We start from the raw sequence: 14,029 nt of genomic DNA, 5'->3' as shown, positions 1-14,029 counted from the left end.
CCACACCGAGTACTCATATTGAGGTCAGTCGACCAAGGCGAGGCCCAGGGTTGGTTCAAATATTCATCACCGATGTTTGCCATAAGCGGGAATTGAACTCTGATTGCCAAGTTCGTAACGCAATGCGCAAATAACTGTGCCACCGCCACACACAAAGATCCCCCATAAAACCTTTAACAGACTGTTGGGGCAAGTGCTGTTAGCGAGCACCTATTAAGGGCCAGCACGGCACAAGGGGGTGGGTTGCCAGCACCACGCTTGGCGCCTTCGTCTCCCCAGTGGTGATGTTTACACACCGCACCAGGTACTAATTTGAGGCCGAGTAGACCCAGGGGAGGTCCAGAACCAGTTCAGATAATTGTCACTGGTGTTGGCCGTGAGCGGGAATCGAACTTGTGTCGCCAGGCTAAGTATCCCAGTTCGTAAAACGTTGCGCCCTCGCTCCCCACACGTTACCCACACACTCTCACACACTCACATTGGGCTGCGGAAGCGTCCACGCTCCTCGCGGTGCCGGGTTCGGTCCCGGCTGCGACTACGGCTGCGGCGGCGGCGCTCGCGGCTTTTCCTGCGCCGCCGATCTCGGCTGCGGCTGAGTTCACGACAAGCGTTAGCAAATTAACAGCGGGCAAGCAGACTGGCAAAGAATGAGTGAGAGACAGCTGTACATGTGAAGGCATCGGAACACTGTCATGCTCATGGAATGCAGTCAAATAATCGTGCCTGCAGTTTGTTTCGGAAACCACGTTTGGTTTTATGTGCGCTTGGCAACATAGTGGCCAGTGTGCCTACAGACACAGCAGCACTGCCAATGCTTCCAATACCAAAGGCGCTTTTAATGCAACTTGTTATACCAGAGGTAGGCAACCTGTGGCTTCGGAGCAGCATGCGGCTCTTTATGGACCGTCTCATGACGTTTTTTTAATTCAGCACCATCTCGCATTCACATGCATTGTTTCGTAACGAATTCGAAAAAAATGGCTCTTCGTATGATTTTTATTGCCGACCCGGTGGTATGCAATATGATAGGTGTTGCCTACCAATGCCAGGATCAACATATCTTGGAACTGTCCGCATCAAAGCATTGCTCAAAAAAGTAGACAATATGAAATAATCAAGGCATTTCCGATGTACGGTAAATATGAAGCAAAACCTGGCTAAAGAAGACCATGATCATCAGGCATTGACTATCCACTCTGGGATGAAGGCCTCCCACCCGTCACCATCCCTCTCAGACCTGCACATAAACTCATCTCATCGCTCCATCTCCACGGTGGTTCTCCTCTTGAACACATTCTCTACTGCCATCCATCACTAGTCTCATCCATCAGCCATCATCTTGTATAGCAATGTGTCTTGCCCAAGACGATCATGATGTATTTATTATCCTATTAAAATGAATACAATTGCTTACCTAGCATTACTAATTTGTGTTTTGCTGAACATTTCGACTATTAGCTGTAACAGAAATGAAGTTAATTCAAGAGTTGGGGCTACACCCACAATATCTATGAAAATAGAATTCCTTTTAGAAGCTATCAAATTATAGGTTGAAATCAGTGGCACTACAACACTGTGAATATTAATTTAAAAATATACGTTTAGGAATTATTAAATTTCATAGCAAGAGATGAATTTGTAAAGAAAATAATCTTATTTGCAAGTCTAAAGCTCTAAGTTGTTATGGCTGCCGTTTACCATGGAAGATAAACAATTGTTGATCACCCCCCAGGCTGCATGTAACCTCCACAAAATTCCACAATTAAAGACACGCTCACGGGTAACATCGTTTTCTAGTGACAATGAAGTAATGTGTGGTATAAACTAGTGGTTTAATGAGAAGACAAAATGTTATTTCAGGAGAGAATAAAGACTTGGAACATGAATGGACCAAGTGCATCATAGTTCAATGGGACCTGGAATAACTGTAACAGTTTTATCAAAAGCACTCATTACATTCTATGTCAGGCTATCAACGTTTTTAGCACTCCAAATATATTACGACTGATATTGAAATCCCGTACATTAATTGCATATAGCATCCTACTGTTATCTCTATTATTAAGTTACTTTCGCGATTCACATGGCCACCTCTGGATTTAGTACATCGATTTTAAATGGGTTCGCATGACAACTTTCAAATGTTGGCAATGTGCATCTTGCTTTGAGCATGCTCAGATGGTGGCCATTTGTGTAGAGAACCAGCACCCACCTCCTCTTCTTGTCTCTGCTTCTGCTGCGACTCCTGCTCTTCTTTTTCCTGGGAACAGGCACAGGACACATGCACGAAATATCAGAGGATGGCCTCCGCAGTCCACGTAACAAGAGCAGGCAGCGAACAAACTTGGAACCTGCGTTCAATTAATCACACTGCAAAAGAGTAAACAAAAAAGAAAACGCGCGCTATTGTTACGCAAACAAAGACGGTCTATTCTGTTAAACACATTTGTAAGGCAGTGGGGGACCTTAGGCCTGTGACATAGGAATCAACAAGAGCAAACGAGAGAAAGATAAGTGAACTTTAATAAACTTCTTGAACTGTCAAGACTGAGCCTGGAGTCAAATTCAGTTGCTAAGAACGTTCCTCTATAACATAGCAAGAAAAATGAGACAATGACAATGCAGAAGAAAGCCTTAATGCAATCATTATCCACTGTACAAAAAAATCTAAGTTGCGAAACCAAATGCCTTTTCACTGTCATTAGTCATACCCGTGAAATTTGACAAGGATCTTTGTAACATGGTCTCTTGAATAAATTCATAAATGCCCTGTGCACAACAGAGCCATACATGCTGTGGAACTTAGGAAGCATTATTATAGGACTTTTTGCAATATATTTCAAGGGTGCATCATACTACAATGGTTAGATCTGTGGGGATAAGAGAAGGATTCTTACTTTGTGTCAGTTAGCGGGTGTCCATTCGCTTCACCCACTTTGGTGGCCTCCTAAGCAGGTTGATAGAATAACATCATAATGAAGCAGTCAACAGATTACAGGATTCGCAGGGAGGGAGGTGGGGAGGAAAGGAGAAACAAAAACATATAATGCAAATAGCATATTAGCAAAGTTGCAAACAAATACTTTTTTTATTCAATTTTTTTTATTACCCTCTAACACCAGCAACCTGGACTGGACCACCGTATGTCAGGTGGGGTCTTGGCTCAAAAACCAGGGAGTGGGAGAGGTAGGAATCCAATCTAGAGAACAAAGCCGCCCTTCCATTTTCAAGTACCAAGGACTAAGTCAGGGTGCCCAGGATCGGTTAGTAAACCCTCATAGAAGGGCCCTCTGATCTTCCAATGCTGCCAGTTTCCATCTTGAGCAGAACGACCGCTCGCGGGGAGCCTTTGCACTCCCATCTTGTCCTGAAGCAAAGGGGCATTTATATTTCTTAGTGTCGTCAAACCAGGCAAACATGTTCTCTGCTTTGCTTGTGTCATTAACTTTATCATTATCATCATTACTAGAGAATGACTACGCATGTGTCGTCGTGTGGCTTTTTTCCACCATTATCCACTGGGCTGAATGCCAGTTGGCCTCTTTAAATAACATGCAGTTATCACATTTTCAGTGTTCCGTAAATTGGGACACACAAACAGGCAGCAGTCATTTGCTGGTGATACACAGTAGATGAAAGCCACCTGTCAAAAGCATTTGAGAATAATCAACTGCAGAGCAATGTATATCTTTGTTCATTTCAATTTTGAATGAATACCCAAGTGCAGATGTGACCAGTGACAGTCACCCTTACCAGTGGCGCTACAATTTTCCACGACTTTACAAATCAGCCTCGTCTGCTGTCGCTAGCTTGTGGTGTGATGAGATGGCTCAGTCCATGAAAGTCAACAAAAAATATTAAGGAACCCCGTTACCACGCGAGTCTGAGGGTTTCAGACTGGGATCATAGCTGCACTCACGCCAGAACGCGACATATCATTTGGAAGGGTCTACGGAAAAAATAAATGGGCAATTCATTACAAACACTCACACTCATTACAAATGCATTGCACCAGCACAGTCTCCTCTCCCTGATAAAAGCTTTAAATCATTTGTTAATTTACTCTCATTATTTTTCACCATAAACATTAACCAAAAAGTTTAACGAAACACATTTTAGAAGCTCCAACAAATTAAACTGCAGGTATTTATAACATCACAATCATTTTGACATCATTATGACAGTCTAAGCAATGCTAGCGCTATCAATTTGAGATACAATGCTGCTTCCTCTAGCCCACACATAGCACTGTTGTGTCTCACCGTCTTTTGGAAAGGTGCCTCCAGCAAGGCTTCAATGTCAAAGTCTTCAGCCATGTTTATTGGTGTGCACTGGCCTTAGGCTAAACTGTAAACACAAAAACACCACTGTCAACAAACGTTTGGCCAGCAGTGACACTCAATGACAGGGTCTGAGAATATATCGTAATGTTTGTGGTGAGCCCTCAGGGTACGAAATTAACTATATTGGGTTTGCATTGGAAAGTACCTTGGTTTTCAAAATAAAAAGTAAAATCCATGGTATAAATGCTACATGACAATGTAAAAGTGAAAACTTTGAATGTTTGAAATTATGGGCATTCTAGAATTTGTATATCCAAGAACAATACATCACATTGTCTTTTAAGATAAATTAAGCTCTTAAATAGCAATTTCGAGCGTATTTTTTTAATCTTAATTTTGTCCCTTTCAGTATGCATTAGGGCAGGTGCCTGAGACTATTTACTTTCCAACTACACAAGAGCATACATGAAGCAAATACAATTATAGTATGAAATAAAGTATGTTCGGAAAATTTCAGTGTCATTATTTAGATATTTAAATAATGCAAGTTATTTCATCATTACTAAGAATTGCATTATTTAAATAACTTTGCACCATTAGTTGACAACTATGTGACCGGGTAGCACCGAGACAAAATAACTACTCACAATCGGAAGGTTACAAGTTTTAATCCCAGTCGAGGGTTGTTAGCCCTTCACCTGTGGTTGCACTGTGAAAATAATGGTCTGTGCGACTAGAATGTGGAATTCCCACCACGCGAGACTGAACCATCAAAAGAAGCTCAGAACTGCCCACCACGCTTATCTTAGTAGGGGTCGAAACCTTTAAATTTTAAACAGCCAGGAGCTCGTTCAGGATATTTTCAAAATCTTCACTTATCTGGATCATCGCTATCACTCATCAGGAGTGTAACAGCACAATTGCCGAAATATATGCACACCGACCCAGAGCAAAGCCAGAGCCAATCGCCTACCCAAAATTACAACTCAAACTTATAATGACCCATGGATAGCTTTTGACCCACCCATGGTTGGTGGGTCTTTTTGGGAACTCCTTTGGGAAAATGTAAGGGGGGAGCTTAGCTGTTTGGTCTTTGCTGTCTTTCCAATGTTCGCCAAGCGATTACTTAACAGTTGGCTTTAGTTTGGGTAACATTAACCACACGGCCAAGGGTGCTGTTACGGTTGCCTGCTGCTTAAGTTCTTGCATGGCCCGAAAATATCCATAGATCATTCTATTCATAGTGATCCTGAAGACTGATATGCCTGTGATGTGTAAGAACGTGCTAGTGTGCACTTCTTACAAATAATAATGCGCGCATACAAGACACTGATGGGGACATTTCACACGCGCAAAGCAACATGCCATGCACACACAGAAAACATCTCAAGTGCGACTACTTGTACAAGTATAGGAGGACTTTTTTGTTAATCGTCTGTAGGATGAGGGCCTCCACAAACCATGAGGGTTGTGGGGGTTAACCGTACTTCACCAGTGCGGGTTGAAGGCAGGCAAGTAAACGAGGTAGCAGAGTAAGATTAACCTTTTAACAAGTAGACGTAATCATATTCTTTGGGTCTTTCGGTAAAGCCACGTAGAAAGACCCAAAGAATATGAATTCCTGCAGTCACGAAAGCTTTAGGTCAAGATTTAAGTAGACGTAACAATGTTGGAACTGTCCTCGATGACCCACCACGTAGCGCCCCTCTCCAAGCACGTAAAATACTGAAATTCTACATTTAATATACAATCGTAAAACAGTCAATGTCTTCGCGTCACCACGAACCCTGAGTTTTTGCTCATTGCAGCGAGGCAGCCCCGACTTGAAGAGTTCCACGTTACTGTGGCGGGGGAGTCGTGCACAAGCTTCCGCTGAAAACGTGGTTCAACCGGAAGTGTGCACGATACGTACTGTACTGAGGTACCGTACAAGTCGTGCTTCATCTTTATTTACCCACTTAGGTCATCACAATTATCATCTTTTTAAAAAAAAAAGATAGATTGTGTTCGTAGTTGCCCAGTATCTTTTAAAAACAATGTAATATTTAAAAAATGGTGGTTATTATATTTTTTAACGAGAGATTTGAGAAAACCCCCAATGGCGACCGTCTCCACTAAAGATGTCGACATACGTAGCTCAAACTCCAGAATATTCTGTATAAACTATTTTTTATTTTACCAAAGCCCACTGAGCTACGTAGCTCTTTTTCAGAAGCGACCTGGCCACGAATGATAGCTAAACAAAGTGGTTTATCACGTGGGAATGTATAGCAGCCAAGCAGGTGGGCGTGCGTGCGCGTTCTACTACGTTAGCACAGCAGCTTTAGCTGTGATGCAGAGTCCAATGTATAAAAGGGGGTTAACAATGATGCTCCTACAGCATGCATTACCTGAGGCTCCAACCAAGATTCCAAAAGGATCTTTAACATTCTATTGAGGTTCTGTGTTGATGCCCGAGAGACAAGTTTGAAGAGCGGGAACTTTTCGCGAAATCACCCTAGTATTGTTATAAATATTGTATTATTGGAGTAATAACCGAACTAAAATGTGTACTGTATGGTGAACTTCTTTCGCACCGTACGTCGCCAACCATGCCAATCGGAGGTAATAACAGTAAATATCAGCGAGTCGCAGTAATTGTAGCAGGCAGTAGTTGCGGGCATTTAATAACAGTACCTCATGAACGTTACATCAGCACTTGCGAGGTGCAGTCAAACAAAACAGCTTACAACAGTCGTGAGGGAAACTAACAATAGTACTGTACCTCACGAAAATTGGTAAATACAGGAGTTACGAGTAAAAATATCACCCTTAACCGATATTGAATACAGCAGCAGCGAGGAAAAGTAACCACGGCACCTCGCCAGTAACGTGTTGCAGTTGTGTTCGAGACGGTAAAACATCGCAGCCATCGCTCACCTCGTTGCTGTGGCGGCGGCAGTCGTGTGGGGGCGGGGAGGAGAGGTGGATGGGTAGTTGAGGGTGGGGGCTCGTGGGTACTGCTGATGATGATGCTGCTGGTGATGATGGTGGTGGTGATGGAAGACTCCGCGGCCTCTCGGCCACCCGGACCCTTCTGGAAGCTCGCGGCGCACGCGCGCGCCACTCGTGGGGGGGGGGGGGCACTCGTGGGGGGGGGGGCGCTCGTGGGGGGGGGGCACTCGTGGGGGGGGGGGCGCTCGTGGGGGGGGGGCACTCGTGGGGGGGGGGGCACTCGTGGGGGGGGGGGGGGCACTCGTGGGGGGGGGGGGCGCCGCCTCGTCGCTCGCTCTTAATTTGGCGGGAAAAGACGATTCTCTCTCGTTGCGAGACAACAATACGCGCGCGCGTGAAGGGGAATCGGTAACGATGCGGCGTGCTTGCTCGGTTGGGGTTGTTGGCGCGAGGCCCTGCCCCTGAGTTGCCCCCCTCCCGTGCGAGCGATGAACTTCCCTCGCGTCTCTCCCCCCTAGCGCGCCTTCGCCGTCTCGCGTCCCGCTGCCCGGCCTCAAAATGGCGCCGTGACCCTGGCGTCGCTCGTGGTGGTGGGGGGGTGGGTGGGGGGGCGATACCGCGTGCTTCCGGCGTGACGTCACGTCCGCCAGCTGGGTCACCACGTGCTTTAATCCCGCACGTCGTGTTGCGGATGATGATGTGAAGCAGGGCTGGAGGGCGTGAGCGGTCCCTCCTCGGGTTACGAACCCCAAAAATGTAGTTCCCTAGAACCCGTTCCTTAAAATGGGAGCCCCTCTTTTAGCCGGTATCAAAGTGTGAAAGAAAAAATTAAGAATTGGTGTTACCCTTTCTGGCAATACAAACAGGTGTTATGGTATTCTTGGTTCTTTCGGTTAAGTCACGTTGAAGGGAAACGATAAAATAATATAATATATAAAACTATATTTTATTGTTTCCCTTCAACGTGACTTTACCGAAAGAACCAAGAATATGAATCACTGCAGTCACGAATGCTTTAAATCAAAATTTAGGTGTTATGGTGTTAAAACACAATGGAAACATTTTGGGAGATCATATCTGCATTATCCACACACACGTGTGGTGAACATGCATACATACATTCATGCTTCTGATAATACATGCATTCGTTTAACACGTAGGCTTCCGCGACCAATATCCATATAGGTTTTTTTGGTTAGATCACGTAAATATACATGCGTCGTTAAAACCCGTCACCACCCGACAACCGATTAGTAAGGTCGCAACATGCCAATTCGTTACTAGTGCAACACACCGGTGTGTTGGAGAGCAAATCCACAAATTTGGATTTGGCGGGTTTAACGACACGCGATCTAACCCAACAAAACCCTATATGAAATATATGCATTGACTTTGAAACTGATTGTCTTACATCAGAGGTCTCCACCAACGGCCACACCTTTCGCCTTTTGGCGTTCTCTGGTCTGACGCTGGTGAGACTATGCCCTAAAGAAGACTATCTCTGATTTAAAGCTTTCGTGACTGCAGGGGTTCATATTCTTGGTTCTTTCGGTAAAGTCACGTAGAAGGGAAACAATGAAATAATAAAATATAAAACAATAAAATTCTCACGACGTTTCGACTGCAACACAAGCAATCATCATCAGGTGTGAAAACCACAACAAGAAAATTTGAAAAAAGTGGCATTTTTTTTTACGTTAGCACCACGGATAGCGATTTGACAGTTTGTTCAGATGGACGAGTCCATCTATGTTCGGAAAAGAGGAGGGGGGAGACGAAAAATAATGGATGCGGTCTGAAAGCCACCTTAAGCGTGATCAATCAATTAAGACCCGAAAAGCTATCACTCCAACCATGAAGAAGGACCCTCTTGAGGAGCCATTTCAAAACCATCACTTTACCCTACATTGCGGGGATCACAAAAGAGATCTCCAAAATCTTGAATAAACACAAGATCCAGGTCCGATTCAACACATTACATAAAATCCGTGATCTGGTTCCGTCTGTAAAAGATGTGATTCTGGACATACAGTAACCTGGCGTCTACAAACTAAGTTGCCTCTGTGGTAGTAGTTACAATGGAGAAACCAAACGACATGTCTCGGACCGCATTCGTGAACAAAAAGCAGACCTGAAACACGGTAGGACCAACACCACGGCCGTGGCAGATCACTGTTACAATTCAGTAGATTCACACGACATTGACTTCTCCAAGACAGAGGTTCTTTGCAAGCCATCTGGCTACCATGAGAGATTCGTTCATGAGGCTATCCACATACAAACACAGACAATTTCAACCGAGAAGATGGATTCTGGCTTAGCAATTATTGGAAGGGTTTGATAAACCATTTCGGGTCTTAATTGATTGATTACGCTTAAGGTGGCTTTCAGACTGAATCCATTATTTTTTGTCTCCCCCCCTCTTTTCCGAACATAGCTGGACTCGTCCATCTGAAAAAAACTGTCACATCTCTCTCCGTGGTGCTAACGTTAAAAATAACAGCCACTTTTTTCAAATTTACTTGTGGTTTTCACACCTGATGATTGCTTGTGTTGCAGTCGACACGTCGTGAGAATTTTATTGCTTTATATTTTTATTATTTTATTGTTTCCCTTCTAAGTGATTTTACCGAAAGAACCAAGAATATAAGACTATGTCTATCGCTGTGATGTCTCCTTCGTATTTGTGGATCGGGCATTGTGTCGTTATACGTTGTTACGCTCTGTTCTATATGACCACAGTCGCATCATGGAGAGTTTTTTAAAATTCCATTTGTGCATCAAGTATCCGCATCTGCCATTGTTTGTGCTAGATGCGTTTTAGGATGGACCATGAGCTTCGTGAAAGATCAAACCTAGGGTCTTCTGCGTTGAGTATTTCACAATGTGTGTGTGAGTTCTTTTGAACTCCATTCAGCTCTCCAAGCTTCATCGGAACTGAACTCTCATTGTTGAAGTGTTAAGCGCGTGGGTCCATAAGGGCTTGCGTGACTTCAAGCGATGGCGAGGGACGTTATTGAGGTCCTAATGAATGTGAAGGCAAGCTCGTGTTTTAATGAGATGCGTGGACTCGCCTGCGTTGTGTTAATAGAATAAAATATTTATACTGGAGGAATGCGATGAGCTATATAGATCTTTTTCACAGACGTCCAATAGAGAAAGATCAGAACGTTACAACAACAAAGAATACAAAAACACGGTAGGAGTCCAGGTAGGAGTGTAAAGTATAGGAAATGTAAACAAATCACTTAAAATATACACAAATAAAACTCAACTATTAGCTTGTTTGGCAGAAGCAACCTGGCCACAAATGATAGCTCAACGAAGTTACCTGTCACATGGACATTTATAGCAGCAAAATAATTTAGACGCATGTTTCTAAATGTGGAGGGAAAAACCGGAGGACCTGGAGAAAAAAATCCACACCACTACGGAGAGAGAGAGCGATATATGCAAGCACGCAGGAAAGCCTCTGGATGTCGGACTAATGGGGGTTGGGGCTGAATATGATCGGTTTTTTTTCCGTGATATAACTATAGACAAAAATCAACAAATCAATAACACCACCTTAAAAGAAAAAAACCAATGGACGATATTTCTGGTAATGGTCATTCATAACACAGGCGAGAAACAAACTGGATAATAAGTTGTAGACTGCACGTTACACCCCTGTGGCCTGATGAGAATTACATTTTAAAAATATTTTCTGATCAGTATTTAAATAGGCATGTGAATAGCTACCTAAACTGTAGAGAGTCAGTAACATACAAAGCTTCAATAATCAACATTTCTAAATAGAGTCACAGTGAAGGTAAAATTCTTAAATATTGGTGCCACATTGCTTTATCGGGTTCAATGCATTATCCACCTAGCAATGCATTCCTGGGCCCAATTTCCCAATTACTTTTTGACAATTCCACATGAGGTGTTTTATGCAACCAGCCACGGTATATAAAAAATATAACTACTGTTATACAGTAATTCTCATTATAAATACAGTAGTCAAGCAAAAGTGAGCTGGTGGTTTTGTTATCCATGACCTAATCTGAATTAAGGGGTCCAATATTTCCAAAAAGCCGAGTGATTATTATTTTTTGTAACAATCGTGACGCACGTTAGTGAGTGCCGCGTTTTAATATAAAAATTGGGCAAATTTGTGATTGCGGTTTGAAGACTGTGATTTAATTGTCATCTACTACTACTTGAGGTAAGAAGATTAGCCGTTTAGTGGTGTACTTTAATCAGACAAGGGCCCTTCAAACGTTGCACAATATTTTACAAGAAACACCTGACTGTTCGGCTACACTACTCCATTATTATTTGAATTTTGGACTTAATAGTCTTTACAGGTGGGAATTCGGATACAACAATTACACTTATTGTTACGTTCTTGCGAAAAACCACATATTTTTTTACGTTCACGTGACAAACAGACGGAATAATTCAGAAATGATCTGGAGAATGTATTGGGCGGCAGCAAGAATCAAACCGTAGGCCTTCTGCAAACTACCCTTTGTAAAAAATAAAAAACAAATGCCACGCTTTCATGCATGACGAAGCTAAACATTCATTACGTCCAATACAGAATGTCGACAATGTGCAAACCTGAACATTGCTCTACCAGGAGGTGCCACCTGGTGTCACTGTTGAATCAGCCTCAACTTTTCCCAGTGGCCTTCTGTAGCCTTGTGGCACAAGCGGTCAAAAGCACAGCAACATAGCCGGGCACGAACACCTGAGTACAAAAGCATTGGGAATATCTCAGCAAAGACCAGGGCACAGTTGACAACCAGATTTTCATCATAACGCAAGCACAAGTGTTTGTGTTTATATTTTATCTTCCAACAACAACTAAGAGCAGAGACGCATATAAACAAATTGAGGGAAATGGACTGTATACATTACCGTAAATCACTCATTTGTATTTCACTATCATATACTTAAGAATCGATTTTGATCGATGAATTGATGTAACACATCTTTCACTCTGTCTTGTTTTGCATAATATTTACAAAGCATTCCTCTGGAGATGAACCGGAGCAAGTGAAATGCATTTGGCACCACGGTGGCGAGATGTAGGAGGTTGTGTATTCGATCCCGACTCTGACGCCTGTATATTTGGAGTTTGTGTCTCTCTTTCCGTAGTCACGTGGATTCTTCTCCGGGGCATTTCCCCTCTACATTTAGAAATATCCACGTCGAGTTTTTGGCTGCTATATATTGCCACGTGATAAGCACTTCGTTGGGCTATCACTTGTGGCCGTCGCTTCTGAAAAAGAGCCATATAGCTTCTTGAACCGTACCTGGTAAAATAAAATTACAACTTTTTTGTTTTAGTTTTCATCTTACATTATATGTTTTATTATTTTATATATATTATTATTTTATTGTTTCCCTTCAACGTGACTTTACCGAAAGAACCAAGAATATATATATCTTACAATATGTTCATATTTATGCAGTCATTGGTGACTTGCCTTTGACTAAATCACCCGGAATTTTGCCAAATATTGTCAGACCTCAGAAAAAAAGCAGGGCTGAGCCTGGATGCAGCGCTAGGATGGACGCTCAACATGCATGTTGATCAGGTGTGGTAGGTCTGCTGCGGCTCAACATTGTCAGCAGAGGACAGTACCGCTGAAACCCATTGTTGTACGCTATTGTTCTTTGCTCCAGCATCGATGCTCCACGGCTTCATCAACCAACCCGCGCTGCCAGTGTGGTAAAGAATGGTCACACAGCCTCCATCGCCCTTACCGTCGGATGCCATTCATCCAGTGCATTGTCAGTGCATTGTAAGATGGCCTGTACCGTACATGAAACTCAACACACTCATCAACAATGCTGCCATAACAAATGTACTAGTCCACGCTGATTGGTCCACACCAGAGTCCCTTTTGGCGTCCTTTGGTCGAACACCGTTTTGAGACAAGGCTCAAAAGAAAGCTGTTTCTGGTGTGGATCAATCAGTTTCAAAGGCAATGCATATGTTATCAGAGTATGTTTTTTGTTTGCATTCTATTGTGGTTAATGCAGACATAATTCCTTGTAAAAGGTTTCAGTTTTTAACATCTTAACACCTGTTTGTTGCCAGAAAAAAGGGGAAAACCTATTCTCATATTTCAGAGGTCTGTTCGTAAGTCGATTTTTTTCGTTTTCCAACTTTACTCCCGTCGATTCCAAACATGTTATGCGGCATATACACTAAACACGGGGAATGGCTTTAAAAGTTGTGTAATCTCCTGTAGACGTAGATGCCATTTGATCGTCATGTGCTGCAGATGTCGATGCCGCCACCGCCATCTATTGCACGGCGGTTGAACTTACGACTCTCGGTCCGAACAGGCAAGTGGACATACGGACAGGTTTGTTCGTATCTCTGAAAGTTCGTAAGTCGAATGTTCACAAGTAGAGGAGTCCATGTAATCGGTAACTTTTCAGACAATGGCCCTTCTTCATAGCAGATTGCCCGAGACGTTGGCGATGATTTTCTTTAATTTTTAAAGTAGTGTTGTTGACGAGCGCATTGAATGTTTTTTGTTTGTTTGTTAATTGTGCTTATGCACCACTGCCAACGCAGCATCACACCAAATCGCTCGTGCACGTGCACCCGGCCAATTGCCCACCGCGCAGAGGGTGCTAACCAAACAGGCTGCGCAATCCGAGACGCCCTTCGCGACAAAGTAGTGCGACTCCAAAGACTTGGAGGACGGTTATTAGGGGTGACTGCCTTGAATTATTTTTGTAAACGATATAAAAATGGCAATATGGGAGACACGGCCAATGGACTTTGAGCGAGATTGGAAAGGAAA

The 14,029-nt window shown here is 43.3% G+C and overlaps 1 protein-coding gene across 9 annotated transcripts in view; it reads right to left on the bottom strand.

Moving 5' to 3' along the window:
• The window catches only part of RBM39 (RNA binding motif protein 39), a 28,959-nt gene extending 21,554 nt beyond the window's left edge, over nt 1–7,405 (bottom strand). For 2 of the 9 annotated variants that reach the window (XM_076068317.1, XM_076068318.1), the window contains exons 1-5: nt 7,203–7,405; nt 4,263–4,347; nt 2,898–2,947; nt 2,213–2,260; nt 479–592 (exon numbers count right to left, since the gene is read on the bottom strand). In XM_076068317.1, coding sequence (XP_075924432.1) covers nt 479–592; nt 2,213–2,260; nt 2,898–2,947; nt 4,263–4,316 — 266 coding nt within the window. In that variant the 5' untranslated portion in view covers nt 4,317–4,347; nt 7,203–7,405. Of the gene's footprint in view, nt 1–478; nt 593–2,212; nt 2,261–2,897; nt 4,179–4,262; nt 4,348–6,069; nt 6,208–6,673; nt 6,694–7,142 lie in introns of those variants that run through there. The other 7 variants (XM_076068313.1, XM_032957536.2, XM_076068314.1 and 4 more) reach the window with 6 other exon arrangements.
• Nucleotides 7,406–14,029: the final 6,624 nt, after the last annotated feature.

This window comes from Petromyzon marinus, chromosome 20 (assembly GCF_048934315.1).
Source record: "Petromyzon marinus isolate PM22_M1 ecotype Great Lakes invasive population chromosome 20, UKy_Petmar_22M1.pri1.0, whole genome shotgun sequence".
NCBI lineage: Eukaryota > Metazoa > Chordata > Hyperoartia > Petromyzontiformes > Petromyzontidae > Petromyzon > Petromyzon marinus.
The sequence above is the reverse complement of the archived record's forward strand: the minus strand, read 5'-3'. Positions and strand labels throughout refer to the sequence as shown.